This window comes from Falco punctatus, assembly GCF_963210335.1.
Source record: "Falco punctatus genome assembly, chromosome: 1".
Taxonomy (NCBI): domain Eukaryota; kingdom Metazoa; phylum Chordata; class Aves; order Falconiformes; family Falconidae; genus Falco; species Falco punctatus.
This window is the reverse complement of record NC_137580.1, coordinates 17,928,698-17,945,801: the sequence shown is the minus strand read 5'-3', so window position 1 is coordinate 17,945,801 and position 17,104 is coordinate 17,928,698. Positions and strand designations below refer to the sequence as shown.

Here is a 17,104-nt window from a genome sequence, read left to right as displayed (position 1 = left end):
AGGCTTTAGAGGCAATGCAAGTATGTAGTGGAGATCAAAATAATCAACTGGGTCTGCTAACTGCTCTGTTTTAAAAGAAATAACAGAGGGTATTTTTCAAGTTTTATGGAACACCTTTTGAAAATGCTTAGGAGTTAAATTCTTATGATAGCAATTCATGCGTTGTAACATCTAGCCATCTAGATGGATTTATCCATCTCGACATCTGTGGAAAACGGGCCAACATATTGTTTCACCTAACACTATTAAGACTTGTAAAGTACATAGGGGTTTCTTCTTAATATCTTTATGATCTTTGGAAACTTGTTTGCCATATATTGTGTAATAGGGCCAGTGAGAAGTTTGTTGTTTCAATTATTGGTATATCTAAATTCTTGGGGTTTTTTCATATGTAAGTGAAATGTTTCAGCTTCTTTTTCACCATCTCTTGAGATGGATACTAAGAAATGCTACAGTAGTGACAATATTTAATTTATTACTTAAGTTTTGGGTTTTTTTTTCTAAAACCAAGTTTGTGCACTTGGTTTTGTCATGAGGGTCTTCAAAACATGGATCCTAAAATTTCAGGAGTCATCAAATAATAAGCTAAGTACGTGATTGCCCAAATCTCTTTGATCTTAAGCCAGACAGTGGTTTTTGTGGATCTGAATGAAATGCTAGACTTGACACGTTGTATCTTTAATTTAGTATCTGGGGAGCTCAGCGCAAGATAAAATGATCGGACATTTTAGGATTTGATTGGTTAGCATGCAAAGGAGCCTGTAACTTCCTCAGTTTACCTTAGTGATAGTTTTGTATTTCTCTTGGCTCTTGAGGTTTCCATCATTGGTGGCTCTGATAATGTCTCTTAAATAGAGACCTTTCCAGGGTGCTTTCTTTTATACTCCATGTTCAAGCTCTCTCCCCTCACCTGCCTTGGTCTTAGCCTTCCCAGTTGATTTTCAGCTTCACAAAGTTCAACATCACATCTTCAGTTCACAGACATCTTTCCTCCTTCATGATATAGAGGTTTTCTACAAGCTGTGCCATGAAAGTTGTAAGGAAGTTGAGTGTTGCTGGAAAATACGGTGTTCTGTATAGTTTCCATGGAGCAGGTCTCTTCTGATGAGAAGATACAGCATATATTTTGTAAAAAGTCACTTCAAAAGTAATGCTGAAACTCCTGTAAATACAGAGTATTTGTTTCTGATAATCATAGTGTGGCTTGTCCTTTTCAGTGTGAGTTTTTGCAGCACCATTAAGACCTTGGTTCTCCAGACTACCTTAATTTTGTGATAAAAGAAGAAGGTGGCAGTGACTGGAACTTTGGCTATGTACTCCTTTTTTCATCCTAGCTGAACCAAGAGCGTGCTGTAAATGTTTGTTAAAGTTTTACACAGTCAGGAAGACCAAGAGCAATGTCAGGCATGTGCAGAATAAAGCTTTTAAGAATTATAACCAACCAACAGAAAAACCAAAAGCCATGCCCCCAGCTCTTGTCTGCAAGCTCTGTGTTACACCTGCATCATCAGAAGTCAGTCCCCAGCTGACAGGCAGAAATTCAATGCCCCTACGTCCTCTTCACCAACACATCTGTAAGAACATATGCTTGGCTGCTTGGCTTAGCATGTGCCTGAAAAATCAGATTAATCCTAGGTTTTGATGTTATGTTCCTCTTGGGAAAAAACTCTCTTTTAAACAGCTGGTATGAATTTAATCCCTTCACATTCCATTCTCAAGAATGCTGTAACTACTGTTTGCAAGAAATCCAAGATGCTTTCTAAAGGACAAGTAACTATTTCATGTGGAGTTTGGCCTGGGTACATTCAGGTAAGAGTAAGGTGTTGGGTTAGACAGGAAGAGACTACAAAGAAAAACTGTCTTGCAGGACTTCTACATCCCCCCAGTCCGCAGCTGAATGCAAAAGGTCTGTGCATTCACATTTAATTGATTGAAGGTAAAAAGCTGGAGAGCTGTTGAGCCTGGTATTTCAGGAAACAATCACTCTTAAATTCAGTCACCACCTCTTCATGCTTTTCCGAGTGTGTGGTGTGGTGCTGCTGTATGAGGAAGCGCAGGCTGTTCCCTTTCTTTTCCCCTGCAGAGTGGATCCCTGCAGGAATTGGCCTCTCCGTATTTTAACCGTTTTTTTCCGGTTGCTGGCAAGAGTTCTTAAAATACCTCGCCTTGCTTGTATCAAAGCAGCGCTGGCTCGGTGCAGAAAGCTGCGCCCAGCATGGGGCTGAGTGGTTACAGGCTGTCCTGATGAGAAAGCACAGCGGCAGTCTGTATTTACTGGTTACTAAGTCCCCAAAGGAGGCAGGACGAAACGCTTGGGAACCTGTAAGTCATGGCTACTGCCAGAGGGCAGGAGGAGATATCTGACACGTTCGAAGTGGAAGATTCATCATGGCATTGTGCTATTTCACCATTTCCACTTCAAATAGATGTTATGGTTAGATTTCTTCAATAAATAAGAACTCATTTCTGATGCTGCCAAGAAAGTAAAACAGATTAGGGATTGGTTATAGCTGCAGGAATAAAAATACATGAAACTATATTGTAGTTTTGAGAAACAGTATAGATCAAATTATTTCTGGCTGTTACCAGAGGCTGGAAGACAGAGGATATACACAGCAGTTGTGTAAACAGCAGGTTTTCATCTTCAGTACGCCAGAGTCAACTTCTTCTGTCAGGTAGACTGGGTTCTGCTCCTTCCAGGTCCTATGACACCTGCAAAGTAACAAGGGGAAAAGATGAAAAAAAAAAAAAAGAAAAAAGCAGAGGTCATATTCCAGACCCTCAAGCTGGCTATTCACAAGCAGGCCGTGACACACAAGATTAGACATTTCTCATACTTGGACTGGAAATGCAGAAAAGCAAATTTGAGAAGGCATAATGTGGAGCTATGTAACAATACAGGTAAAATACATTATGATTTGCACACCCAAAGGGAAAGGAGTAAGGATGCGTTCGCACATTTAACGGACTTCATGCTGAGCACCGTTTTCAAGTTGGCGTACTTACTGCTAGTATCTGTGGTATGAATACATGTCTGATTTTTGGAGATTGTGATCTATTCATGCTTTGTTATAATCATAACAATAATGTCATAAAGGAAAAAAACCACGTGAAGTGGAGATTCTAAACAGCGTCTTTCAGAAGTGTCCTGTGAACCTACTGAAGATTTGGAAAGATCCTTCTAATTCTATTTTTGTTTATCTGATACTGCTTATCTGAGATGGCTCTTTCCTGAATCATGGTAATTTCTTCTTGTCTGTCCCTCTGAGCTGGTTAATTTTGTATTTAAAATATAGATCCACTAAAAATTAACGTTTTTGGTAAAACACAAATACAACACGTGTTATTGTATCCATAAAATCTTCTAGTGAGGCCTTAGTTCTTGAATAAAAACTAAAGGAATGCATAAGTAGAAGAATCCTGCAAGGTCTCACACTGTTGTGTGAAGGAAAGGAGTTGAATTACAAAGTAGAGAGATGCAGAATTGCTATAAAATAGTGAAGCTCCTTTTGTTAGGAAAGCTTTTCTCTCTCATACCAAAAGATAATGTAACCAAACATTATGTTTTCCTTCTCTAGAAAATTAAACACACATTGTGTATTAGCTGAGTGGGTGTTTACCTGAGTTGTTTAGAGTACTGCTCTGGAATCCACACTGTAAATTAACTATCTAGACTTCTGGGATTTATCTAGTTTATACGGAGAACACCCCCGCATTTGTCATAACGTGGTAACTGAGTAAATGTCACATACCCTGCTGAATTTAAATACGCAGGCTATTAAAAGAATGTGGAAGACAACTGAGGACGACCACCACGTGGCTATGGCTGTCATCTTTTTTTGTTGTCTCTTTAGTAAAAATCAGGTCACCTCTTGTTTTATTCCTGGATCTGATATGTATTTTGTATGAATGTGTCTTTTTGTACAGCATCTTATAGAATCCTGGTCCAGCTACACCACCACCCCTCCCCCCCAAAAAAAAAAAAAAACAAACAAACAAAAAAACCCAAAAAAACTGCAGTACAATGTGAAAGTATATATGTATAATTTTCTTCAGTTTTTATCAGCCACACAAAGTGCCCAACTGTGTTGCATGCTTTTTCTCTATACTGTATTTATTACTATTGTATTTAATAGCTGTGGCAACATACTGAGGCTTTCTGTTTGTATCTTGTTTTTGGGTCTTTTCAGGATGAGAACTCTAGATGATGCGTAAAATATGCCAGTGTAAGTAGACTGTATACAGTATCATGTCTACTCTTCGTGCTTGAGTTAGAGAGACCTGTCCCCTTTCTGGTCATAATGGCTGTGTAAAAGGTATAGATGGGGAGTAAATTTCCAGGGCCTGACTGCGTGCTTTCTGTTGGGCAGGGTTGATGGGGAGTGCTACCATTTGGAATGCTAATGCTTCCTGCTCCCCATACCCTCATCCTCTGCTTCTTGAAAGGTAAAAATTATGGAACATAGCATATAAGTTAGATTCATGTTTTCTACCAATTCTTATGATGGTCACTGAAAAGATTCCAAAAACATACAATGCAGTTTAGCTCATGCTGATGTTTCTCTAGTGTTGGTGCTTAAAATAGTTCATCCCTACCTTCTAACTATGTCTTAGATGAAAACTAGTGTTCTTCAGACTTTTAAACTGTGGTATAGCCTAAAATGTGTTGTGCTTCAGGTTGTTGCATTACTTCTTTGGATGCCTTTTGGGGGAATAGATGGTATATAAATTACTGTATTTTCACAGTAGAGAACCAGAGTCTCTCTTTATCTCTAAATTTAAGTTTTGAATAATTATGTAAACCTTAAGAATAAGTCTTGAGTAGGATCTGCCCATGTCTGGGAAAATCCAGCTTTTCTGTTCAGCAACTTTCAGTTAAGTCCCTTTCACAGTTGTGTATCCTAATTCTGTAAAGTGTGGACTATACAACTAGGTTCATGCAGAACGGTTGGGCCAGGAAGTTATGGTTAGATCTTATAGCCCTTAAAAAATTTCTCTTTAGAAACATAGCTGTTCCAGTGTGCAGCACTGAGCATGGAACTCTTCAGAAGACCTCTCAGAAGCAGTATTCCTGCTGTAATGAACTGAGATGCCTCAGGTATGACTGAAATAAAAAATAGGGACGGAAGAAGCTGGAAAGAGATCAACACAGAACTCAGGAGACTTCTAGGTGCATCCTGTTTGTGTGTGTGTGTCTCAATGCAAGGGCTTCAAAATGTCTGGCACTATCTGTCTGGAAGGGTTTGCTGCTTCTACAGTGCTGGAAGGGTGGCTTGAATCCCCATGTGCTCTGGCACTAACGTAGTACCTGTTAGGATGGAGGCGAAGCAGTACTAGAAGTGTAAAAACCTGGAGCTGTGGCAAGCCAAGTTCTGGTTTTGGCCTTGTTAGTGTTGATCCATCCTTTGAATAAAGGATAATAAGGCAGTGTGTTTCCTCTTAATCTAATTCTCATCAGACCCATCCAAGGCAGTGGGCTGTACCGTGTCAGCTGCTAGTGTTGGCTGCCTTCTCCTTAGAGATTCACAGCAACGCTTGGGTATATCAAATGTCATTGTCATGAATGTGACACATTGTGTTCCTGAAAATAAAAATGGATTCATCCTCGCTTGTTCAAAGCATGCTTATCTCTCTCTGTACTTATTCTCTCCATCATGGTACAGTAACTGCTGCAAAATTTCCAGTGCGTATATCAAGTTACAGATGAGTGCAGGCCCCCATGGTTCTTGGAACGCCATGGGGCTGTTTTTGTTTACCAATGACATTTATCCTCTCATTTCCTTTTGGAAGCATGACAACTTCTTGCTGTCTGATGGGGAATGTACTTACAGGACCTTCTTTTCATGCCGTGTCTGACGATAAACACTCCACTGCATAGTATCTGTGTCTGCTTGCTATGGAGCTGCTATTATGGCTTTCAGCAGTCTGTCTGGCAGGAACTTGGCTGGGCAGGAAAGCAAAAGGGTTTATAAGTGCAATTATCTTCTGTTGCAGGAGGAGACCGAGAGCGGATGACAGCTAATCATGAGACGTACCTTCTTATGGCGAGCACGCAGAATGACATGGAGGATTGGGTGAAATCCATTCGCAGGGTTATATGGGCACCATTTGGAGGAGGTGAGTCAGTGACTGAACACGCGAGGCTCCCAGATACAGAAAGGCACATAATGGTTCTTCTGTTGTCTTAGTCACAGCCAGAGTTTTGAAGTGGAGGAGGATGGTCTAGATCTTTCGAAAAAAGTGGAGTAAACCCTTTCTTTTCATTTGCAGTGCAGGTATTGGGCGTGTTCCCATGCAGAGAGCTGAATTTAAAAGCTTTAAACTGGTACCACTTTGTTGGTGAGGATAGCACATAATAGTGCATTACCAAGGCAAGGGGAAATTTTCACAGAAGGTTGGTCTTCTATGAAATCAGCTTTCTCACAGGAAGAAGTGGGGGGTAATTCCTTTGGTCACCAGCTAAAAGACCATCCATTTCGTTCATGACTGCCTGTTGTAAGAAGCTGTCAGTGATTCTCCTGCAAGTGACAGCTAAGACGAGTAATATCATTATATAAAGGTAGGCACTCCAATATAACCTTCAGAATATTCATACTGGCTGTATAGTGCTAATAGTGCACTTCTTTTGATTGGCATACTTAGTAGTACTGGATCAAAATTTATTGTTGGATGTCTAGTTGTCTTTTAGAAAAGCTCTCTTATGTTGAATGGGCTGCACATTTTTATCATCATGTTCATCATTATTATTCTGGTGATAATGTCTATAATATTATAATACAAGTATGATTGATATCCTTGCACAAAATGTCATGACGTTAATCAGTCTGTTCCTTGGAGTTCTCAAATCTCCAAGTTTGGGGACAGAAATATTTCTTCACTGTGAAGGAGCACCTGTATTGCATCAGACGCTTTTTGGTCTTGTTCGCAGGTTGCTGGAAAAGCAAGGCAGGATTGCCTGTGCTGTTTCATGACCAAGAAGCACATTTATCACTGAAAACTCTGATTGCTGACTGCAAATGTCTTTTTCTCAGCTGCCAGGTGGACCACAGGAGAGAGGATGGGAAGGGGTTGAAGTCAACTATCATTTTAATCAAAACTTTTCTTGTAAACTACCCAATTTCCATTGTGCTTTATTCAGGTCACACAGTTCTTAGGAGAAGGCTTTGGCTTCTCTGGTAGGCTGTTCTGAGGGAGTTGGTCAGCTGGGGCCTGCCTGGCACCTCTTCAAACAGGAATATCTTCTCTTTGGCTCCTCCTGGGGAAATGCGCACTGGAAAGATGGTGCTAAGCTGTCATCTTACTGGGATCTGGCCCTATAGGTTAATAAGACCTGGGCATGTAGGTCTTATAGGAGGATGGTTAACAAAACAAAAAAGAACAAACCCTAAAACCCACAAAGTGTCTCAAAAGGTGTGACCTTCTACAGGCATACTGAGTTGGTTTGGGACAGGGGAGGTGGGAGGAGCACTGTCTTCTGCAACAAAGCTAGGTAGGAAGTCTGCTTGTTTATATAGCATGAAGATTACCCATCCCCAACTTCCTTTTTGTAAAGCAGGGCTAGTGTTGAGCTCCTCAGTGTTCTTTTGCTCCAGTCCAGTAGCAGCATAAGCTACTGTGGCAACAATAATTTTGGGGGCATAACAGAACTGGATTTTTTGAAGAGCATTTTGTAGTTTTTTGCACTTGGCTTCCAGCACCACAGTATCTTTCTTTGGCAAATAATGAGGAAAAGCAACCTTTGCACTTCTTCTGCCAGTGAAGTGCCCGCATTTCACAGGTGGGGAGCTGAGATTAGGTGAAACTCCGTTTCTAGCCATGCACAGAGCTATGAATAGAAACAGTCTCCTGAGTCCTGACCCTATGCTTTCTTCACCAGCCCCTCATTTACTTTTATAAGGCAAGAGCTATTTCTGGTTTACAGCTGGGAATCCTTCCAGTCACCAGGAAAATTCTGAGGACACAGTCAATGTTGTTGGAGTGTTCAATGCAAATTACTGAGGGAAGCACCTCGCTGAAGGCTTTGCATGCTGATTTGCATATTTTAAATATATTTGTAGTTATAACATTTCTAAGCATGATCTTTTTGTTTTTCCTATTGGATTTCTTGAGCAAATACTCAGGGTTATTTGTATTGGGAAGCAAACAGTTAACTCCTTGGAAAACTTGAGAATAGATGGGACATGGTTTTGGGTTTAGCATTCACTGTAAGGTTTGACCATGATAACAAGGCAAAAGCAGTGAGATGTGTCACCATTAGGAACTGTTTTTCTAGTGTGTCCCCCATTTTATTAACTACTTGTTACTTAAACTGACAGCCTGAGCTATCAGTAACCCTATTAACTGTGCTGTAATTGTCTATGGCTGGACACACTCTGTATAATTCCTTGCTACATGCATGTTGCTACAGCTGCTGCAACAGTCTGACCCTTCTAAAGAAGGGCACTTCTGGGTTAAGTTGTCTAAGAGTCTGCCTTTGTAAGCTGTAGCCACTGAATTAAAAATATTTTTATTACATTCGCTATAAACAAGATACAGAAAAGTTGCAGTCCTGTGATGATGACTAGCCAATAACAAGTAATTACTTGCAACACAAAATTATTTCAGACAGCTAATAAATCAAAACACCAGTTTTATATCGGCTTCCTAAATTTCAGTAGTAGATGGTAAACCACAATAGTCTGGTGTCATACAAGTCAAGTGCCACTTTGAGTAACATATTTGAATTTTCGGGTTCTTTTAAGCACTGTAAGCAAGCTCTGTGTGTGTGCGTGCACGCACGTGCAATGGATGTGTCTGAGCCACTAATATTTAAAGTTTGTCTGGCAGTGGGAAAGGACTCCTGGTACCAGAGCAAAGAGCTCTGTAAATGATTAACCATATCATTAAATTGTTATTTCTTAACCTGTGCTAGAAAGAGAAGGTGGGAGGGGGGTGGGTGGGAATCTGCTAAGGTGATCAGAAACAGCTTTTTTTTTTGCACCACAAGAACAGAGTGACTGTGGAAAAAATTCTGAAAGGGAAAAGAGATGTAAATGAGCCAGGGCACGTAATGCCTGTTTGCACACGAAATTCCTTTCCTGATTAGATTAAAAAGGCAGTTTTTTACAGGAGGGAAAGGCCTGAGCTTTAATTGCAGAGCTGGCAACTACGGAGGAGGGAGGAGGCGAAAAGAAGCATTTTAGCAGAGGTAGCGGTGTAAGGTCTGGCACCTCCTGCAGGAGCCAGGCACAGCCTGCTTGCTTTTCAAGCTGCCGCACACGGCAGCCGCCTGAAGTCAAGGCAAAGTCACCCGCAGGAGCGGGCAGACCTGCGTTGCAGCGGCTCGCTCCTCTACGTCGTTTCCCTGCACCTGCTGCACGCAAGGGGCTGGCGCAGGCGGCGGCAGCAGCCGTGGCTGCCATTGCCAGGCATGGGACCGGGAGGGAGCGAGCAAGCAGAGCATCCCCGTGTGCAGGCACGTATTCCTCAGCAGCTCCCCAGGATCCTGCCGGCAAAGATGGGCTGCTGCCGCATCTGACGCGCCTCTCCCATGAGAGCTTCTGGTAGTTCGAAGGCAATAAAACAAGCAAGAAGCCCATGAGAACATCAGACAGGGAGCTGGGTATATAAAAGGCCTTTTGAAAGGAATCTGTTATGGACAGAGAGCCTTTCGGGTGAAGGGGCTGTTGTTTTTGCTTCTCGGTTGCAGAGATAAAGGGAGCCAGCAAGGAGTGTCGTATCCTGGAGTTTTCTTCAGTGGCCTTTTTGGTATTGTTCTTCTCTCTCCCCTTGCGCGCCGTGAAGCGCTAACATTTTCCTGTGGAATTGGAGTCTCTGCCACTCAACCCCCTGTTCCAGCTGGGAGGAAGAGGTCTTTCTCCCCCTCTGTCTGTGCAGACACTACTGTTTGAATGGAAGATACGTCTTTTTGCTGAAACTCTTTTGTTGTGGCATTGCATAACAGACAGTTGTCTTGCCGCAGGAAATAAAAGAAACGAAAGGAAATAGGGAGACGGAAGGAAATTGTTCCCCAAAGCAAAATTGAAGCAGAGAAGAGAACATTAAAATCACTTCAAGCCCTACCCAAGATCTAGAAGACCACAAATCTTCTAGCTCCAGAGGAAAATACACTATTATAAAAACTCCTCAGCAGTCAGTATGATGAGCAGTCGTGGTGTTTCATCTGGATGCAGCTGGTAAAGGAGAGCTTTGGAGGGACGTGGGGGCTCTGGCCTGTATGATGCCTGAAGACAGAAATGCTGGAGTCCGCAGCCCAGGTGCCTTAGCAGCAGCTCCTTTCATTCCTAAAACTACTTATAGGAGAATTAAGCGGTGTTTTAGTTTCCGTAAAGGTAGGTCCATTCTGTTGCAGTGTTTTGCTTTGTTCGTGAAGCCATGGTTTCTGAGAAGTCAAGGGGGCTGTGTGTGCAGGGGCAGATGAGAGACCCGAAGCAAAAGCATTAAACAATGCAGATGCCAACATTCCAGGAATGATTTATTTACTCCTTTGTTCATTTGTTTGTAGCTGGCCGACTGATACTGTCTCCTCTATATGACAGCCCATGAATGGGCTGCCTGAATGAGGTGGCTTGACACAAGATTATTGCAGAGCTTCTGAGCAAAAATCAGTGAGAGCAGTGGGGGAATCAGACCTGTGCTGCTCTGAGCTGCCTGTTTGTCTGGCAAAACATAGGGAGAAGAGTTCGGGTTTGCATTTTGTCTGCATGGGAGGAAGGGAGAGAAGAGAGGAAGCAAAGCAACATGATAAATGTGCATCTGTGCAGAAGACTCAAGTCCTTGGATTCAGAGATTTCTGATGGATTGAAGTGTAGCCCTACAGTGTACTGTCCTGTTGCAGATGCTGCATTGCCACTTCATCCTGCTGCCCTGCAGCCTGCGTTTGTCTTTCCACCTGCTGCATAGAGATGTTTAAAGCCAGTTTTCTTCTGCATTGCACATATTCCTGTTAAAGCAAAGCATGGCAGTGCTGGGGGGAGGAGGGCAAAGGAGGAGGCTGGCTTTCAAAATATGTCAGCTGGAAGCACTGGAAGGTAAACATGTCAGAGAGAGAGATATGATAAACGACGATAAGGTGCCACAGTGCTTGCGATGGGTGTGGAGAAACTACCTCTATGACAAGGACAAAACTTTGTGTGGGGGAAGAGAATTTTGGTGCTGCCTTGAGAACTATGCTGGACAGAGAAATCTAAGTGAAAGGGCTCAACTGTCATGTTGTTCTGAGGTATGAGAGGTGATCTTTATGCAGGGCTTATACAATCATCTTCATCTCCTGTTCGTCTCTAAAGTGTTCCTCCATGCTGCCGTTTGTCCTTTTGCAAAATCGTGCAGCTCTTTGCTCACAAGACTCAGTAGTGACATAGTGGCATCGTTGCTTTTGAGGATTATGTGTGCAGGCAGTCAGGGGCAGTGCCTTGAAATGAGGGATCGCAGCCAGTGAGGGTCTTGCCACAGAACTACAGCACAGAGCAGTTACCACCTGCAGCTAAGATTGCATTGAAAGCTGTTTGCCCCCTGTACCCCCCCTCCTTGATGCATTGTTTCCCTTGGTTGCTGGAGTTCAGTCCTTTGGAGACTGGCCAGGAGGACACGGATGTGTCTGTATGAAGTATGCTTGTGCATTTCAAGGTGTCGGTGTGAATTAGAGCTGTCTGTGCCCTGTTTATACACTTAACTATTTGAGAAATGGTTGGAAGTTGAATAAAGGCTTAACGGGTAGTTTTGCAGACAGCTGCCTTTGTGCCTGGGTGCAGCCTTAGCTGCTCCAAGAGCTTCAGCTGTTGATTCTTCCCTGTATGTTCTGACACAGAAACTCTTCATGTCTGAAACTGCAAGTGAAGCTGCTGTGCTTGGGGCAGAGGACAGAACGATGGAAGCCACGCTGCTAATTTGTTTTTCTCTACATATTGTTTGTTTTAGTTGCTTTTTTATACACATTTTCTGTCAAGAGGCCCCTAGATCAGAGCTGCAGAATGCTGGATGCCCATGTTTAACTAGGTCCATGTCCCACTGAAGTCAACAGAAAGATGAACATTAATTGGACTTTCAGTCATGTCTTCACTATGGATGCACAGGCAACAACACTTGTCTTATTAATTGGCATACCGAATTCTTGTAACTAAATTTGCAGATTGTATTTACCCAAGTACAAAAAAAGGCAAACCTAGCCCATACTTGGATAAAGCAGAGCATTTAGTTCACAGCTGTGCAAAACCATGCAGAAAACAAAATTAGCAGGGAAAACCATTGGCTAGTCATTGGAAGAACTACAAGGGAATCATGACTTTGTATGTTTAGGCAGAGATACTTGTTATCTTCACTGATGATACAAGGTATACAACCCCTCCTGGAAATGCAGATCCAAGCTGTATTTTGATAGACCGCGAAAAATTAAACGTCAGACCTGTTTGGACATCATGTCATAGGAGAAGTTGGTGCTCTGAGGGCAGCATCTGAGCAGATCCAGAGCCAAAGATCTTTAAAATCCAATTTAGAGAAGATGTTCTCTGTTAAGTACCACCACAGAAACCTCTTGAGAGCACATGCAGGGTAAGTGGAGAAAGCAGTAACTGAGGGGTAGCTTTGCTGGCACGCAGTGGTGAGAACATTGACTAGCATGGTGAACTTGGATGAGGAGAGTTTTCGAGGAGGAGGTGTCATAGGCCACGACCAGAGAAATGGTGCAGGCCCTGATGTAATAGACTGTGATAACTTCCCATTCTGTTAACTTCTCTGATAACTTCCCAGCGATGTTTTTAAAATTGCTCTCCTTACTTTCCAGCCTGTAGCTAGTTCTGCTCTTATTTCAGAATTGTTTTTTTCTAAGCAGTAACCTCTGGTGTGCAGCTGTACTAAACTCCAGGGCAGAAGTTTATCTTACCTTATCTAGTGCTGGCATCACATTGACTGTGGGCTAGGAGAAGGCTTGAAGGAAAAAAAAAAAATCATCAAGCAGGAACAAAATTCTGCTGCTGCTTTCCTTGGTGGAAATTTTCCTCTTCTGTACATTACAAAGTTCTTTAGAGAAGAAGAAAATACTCCCTGCCTTTGATCCACTCTAAGAGACTTAGTGCTGGGGAACAGCAGAGCAAAAAGCTGATAGATAATAATTTAGAACTCCATTTTAAGTGTTACGTGGCCATGACCACCACTTCTTTGAGTTATTCCAGGACCTTTGTTCCCAGCCCTGCTGTTGAAAGCTGTTGACCTGATCTTGTATTTTCACTGTCAATGAATTACTGATGTTGAATTGAGAGCTGCTTAAAATTCTCATCCAGATCCTAAGTTGAGATAATTCCTTTGACCTTAACTGACCCTTTCTGATCAGTATAGCCTATAAACTCAGAACTTGTTTTGGAAGGACAGAGATGCTCAGGTGCACACTGAAAGAACACGCATACAGGCATAGGCCCTCTCTTGAAAGCATCAGCCCTCTGTGCTTTACACTGTCTGAAAATCATGCTATCATCTGAATTGCTGAGGTCTGGCTTGGGAAAGACAGAAACTTTCTGCCTCACTAAGTACGTGTGCTGTGGCAGAGCTAGAGCGGCAGGTAGGCTTTTTCAAACTATTCCTTATAAAGCAAGGAGGCAGAACCACTGCCTAGATCTTTCTCCTTTTTTCTTACTGAATCAGAAGCTTGGAGTCGATAGACTTGAAATGTGACCCCTGCCTTGTTCAGTAGCTAAGGGAATCACTGACTAATAGCATTCTTAGATTTTTAAAAACATACTCTAACTGTGAATATGTACCATTGAAAATACCACAGTGCTTTCACAAATTTTGAGTAGACACATGCAGAATTTGGATCTAGCACTGTAATGCCTTTCATAAGCTTTACAGGTATCTGTTAGGCTTGGAAATCTGGTTTCTCAAAATGTTTACAAAACTTCTGCTGCGGGAATGTTCTAGTTAATGAATAACCACTCGGCATGCCCTTTTCTAGCATGTGATTTTCCTCTGATGTTATGCGTGATCTTGGCTTAATTTGGTATAGCTTTAAAGATCTACAAAGGCCTCTCCGAAAAAGCAGTTCTGCTGATTAAATCTAGTGACTGGTCAGAACTGGAATCCTGTACATTTTCCTGCCTTCCACCACTTGTGGGGAAGCCAAACTGCTGCCATTCTGAACCTCAAGTTTTCTTCTTGGCTTTGTTTGTTTCCCCTCTGGCACTCTATCCAGGGATAAATGAAACCGCAGGTCAGCACTTGTGCATCTGTACATTTCTGGATTTTGGAGACATTGATATTTAGGAAGAGAACTTGGGTTTGGCTTACAACATGAGTTGTGAGGGCTTGTATTTACCTCTCCAAAGAAGTGTTCTTGTTTAGATAGTGTAGTGGAAATTCACTTTTTAAAAACAGCGTGTGAAATTATCTCTGTGGTTTTGGTTTATGCTGTAGTCTCTGTAAGTTGGACTGCCTTTTCCTTGCTTCTTTGTGAAGGAGATGCTGGTATTTACCAGGTATAGCTAGCTGATAGTGTTCACTGTTGCTGCCTCTGTCAACCACCACGGTAACCGTATGTTTGCAACCACAGTTCTTCACAGCATTGCCCTTGCTTTGTAATAGTCGATGTCTTAGTCTTTGTAAACTATTAATTTGCAGTATCTCTGTAGCAGTTAGTTATGGCATAAGAGCGGATAAAAGCATTAGAAAGGGACAGTGGAAGAAGTGCATCTTGCAGGGCAACGATCATGGCTTTTATTCTAAAACAGCAAAAGACCCAACAGACACCAGAAAGTTGATGAACAAGGTAAAAGTTATGACAATGTGATGTGGAAGCAAAATTGTCATGTTTCTGCCAGTTCTGCCCCTGGCAACAAAGTACATATTCCATAAGGCATCAGCAAGTCTGTAACTTGGAGTCAATATTTGTGCAGGTTTATCATGACTGATCCCTTTCACGGCCAAGTGCTGCTTGGTGCAGTGTTCTACATTTGTTAGGTGAAGGAAGTACTTCCGTTGGAGAAATTCAGCCTAGACTTTGAAACCAAACTAAGCCTGCCTGAGATGAATTCCAAAGCCAAACAAATTGGAGAATGTAGACTGTAGTAAATGGTGACTTTGGAAGCACTTCAAAGTGTGACCTGGTGATTTTCCATGAGACTTAGGGTCTTAACTTTAGGTTATTACATGGTTGTCAGAATTGCCATGACACCTATGAGCTTTCCAAAGCTGAGTGTGGAAATCCTCATGCCTGTGAAGTAAATACGGTATTATCGCCATTCGTATAGATGGGGAGCCAAGTCCCTGAGGCTTTATCTGACGTGAGGATAGTGGGGCATACACCTGCCCCTCCAGCCATGAAGTGTGTATGTGGCCAGACTCAATGCAACTGTGTTTTGAGGATTGTGTAGGATCTGAATCCTATCTGTCAAATCTGAGACAACTGATGTGGTTATTCTCTCTCTCCTTCAGGCATTCCCAGCTATGTGTATTTTAAGTGTCTCAACAGAATTCCCTTAATTTACAGTGTACCTTATTGCAGTCAGTAGTAGAAACAATTCAATGTTTCCACTTCAGGGACCAGAACCGGGAAATTTTAGTCTCTGATTTGCATTAATTTTAATTTTTTTCTTGACACTGGTTACTTCTCTATCATATCAAGTTTTATTTTTCCTCAGATACTTTTTTTTTAAGCTTTTCTTCATTCAGTAGTGTGATTTGCTGCTCCAATAGAACAATGCAGTTTGTCATATCCATTTCATGTATGTCACCTTTTGTATGTGAATCACTCTTTACTTTCTATTTGTCTTAAAAATTACTCTTTCAAACTAGTTACAGACATTGTAATGCTTTATAGCTGCCACCTGTTTTCAATACATTTTGTGTTGTGGCGCATCAGGAATTTATAATAGTATCGGAACAGTTTTTGCTCCCACTGTGCATAAAACCCATATTCTGATTTTATTCATCATCTGTTAGACATGCTTTGAAAGCCAAATCTGAAATGAAGGGGGGGGGGGGGGGAGGGGGAAGCAGCATCCCAAAAAATGTATTAATAGAAAGTGATGTGTTTTCACTGCAGTGTCATTACTAATAGGAACTTCAAAGCAGTCTGGTAGGTTTGAGAACTTACTCTTTCCTCTGCAAATGTAAGCTGCAATATGCACATTGCTGATTAAAGAATGTTAGCATGGAGAGAAGAAAGTATAGCCAACAGGACAAAGCTTATTCATACTAATTGTACTGTTAGTGGACATGAGTTGTAATTATCCATCATATAATTGGAATAGCCTATCCTACGTGGATTTTTTTTAAAAGAGGCAAAAACTCTTGTGTTTAAAACCAAGAGATCTCATGGGCTCTTGAAGGGAAGCTTGGACTGTATATTCATAGGGAAAACTGGAGTAGGATGGCCAAATCCTACACCTTAGAAGGATTAACTCCAGGTAAACAGCTCTGTGGAAAGGAGCTGGGTGCCCTGGAGGGCACTGAGCTTGACACGAGACAGCAGTGGACCTGGCAGCCAGGAAGCTTTGACAGCGGTCTGGGCAGTATCAGCAGGAGCAAAGTGGACAGAGGGAAGTGATTAACCCTTTGCTCAGCATTTTTTAGACCTTACTCCAAATATTGTACCCAATAAAAAACAAAACAAAAAAACCCAAACAAACAAAAAAGGCAGGGGAGAAGATAAAACTGTGGAGGGAGGTGAGCAAAGGGTCACCAAGATTTCTGGGAGCTAGAACACATGCCCTTCGAGGAGAGGCAGGGAAGTGGGGCTCGTTTGGCCAGGAGAAGAAACAATTTTGGGGGTGCTGAACAGCAGCCTTCTTGTACATTAAGGACTTTGAAATCCCCAAACTCTAATAATCATGCACATTTCTTAACTGATTTTCTGTGGACCTTCCTCCTTAATTCCATCACTTTCAAAAGGAGGGTCTAGAAAATGGAGAGACTTGAGGATTTCCTCTATGTTGACCAGCAGCAACTCTTAACTCAAATACAAGAAACCCAAATTCAATTAATACTCCTGCTATGCCCGTAGGCAGTTTGCAGGAGGTTAGGAAGGTATGTAAGAATTAAGAAAATACATTTTAACTCCTCTGCCAGCATGAAGAGGCTGAACTTTGAGGACACCAAATATTCTGCATCAGTCAGTATT

General features: G+C 42.0%; 1 protein-coding gene across 10 annotated transcripts in view; it reads left to right on the top strand.

The window, feature by feature from the left end:
* Positions 1–17,104, top strand: part of ARHGAP24 (Rho GTPase activating protein 24) — a 225,616-nt gene that overhangs the window by 183,454 nt on the left and 25,058 nt on the right. For 8 of the 10 annotated variants that reach the window (XM_080365306.1, XM_080365307.1, XM_080365305.1 and 5 more), the window contains one exon: positions 5,995–6,117. The exons of 1 other annotated variant lie outside the window; for it this stretch is intronic. In XM_080365306.1, coding sequence (XP_080221432.1) covers positions 5,995–6,117 — 123 coding nt within the window. Of the gene's footprint in view, positions 1–5,994; positions 6,118–9,925; positions 10,332–17,104 lie in introns of those variants that run through there. One more of the 10 variants, XM_080365304.1, reaches the window with a different exon arrangement.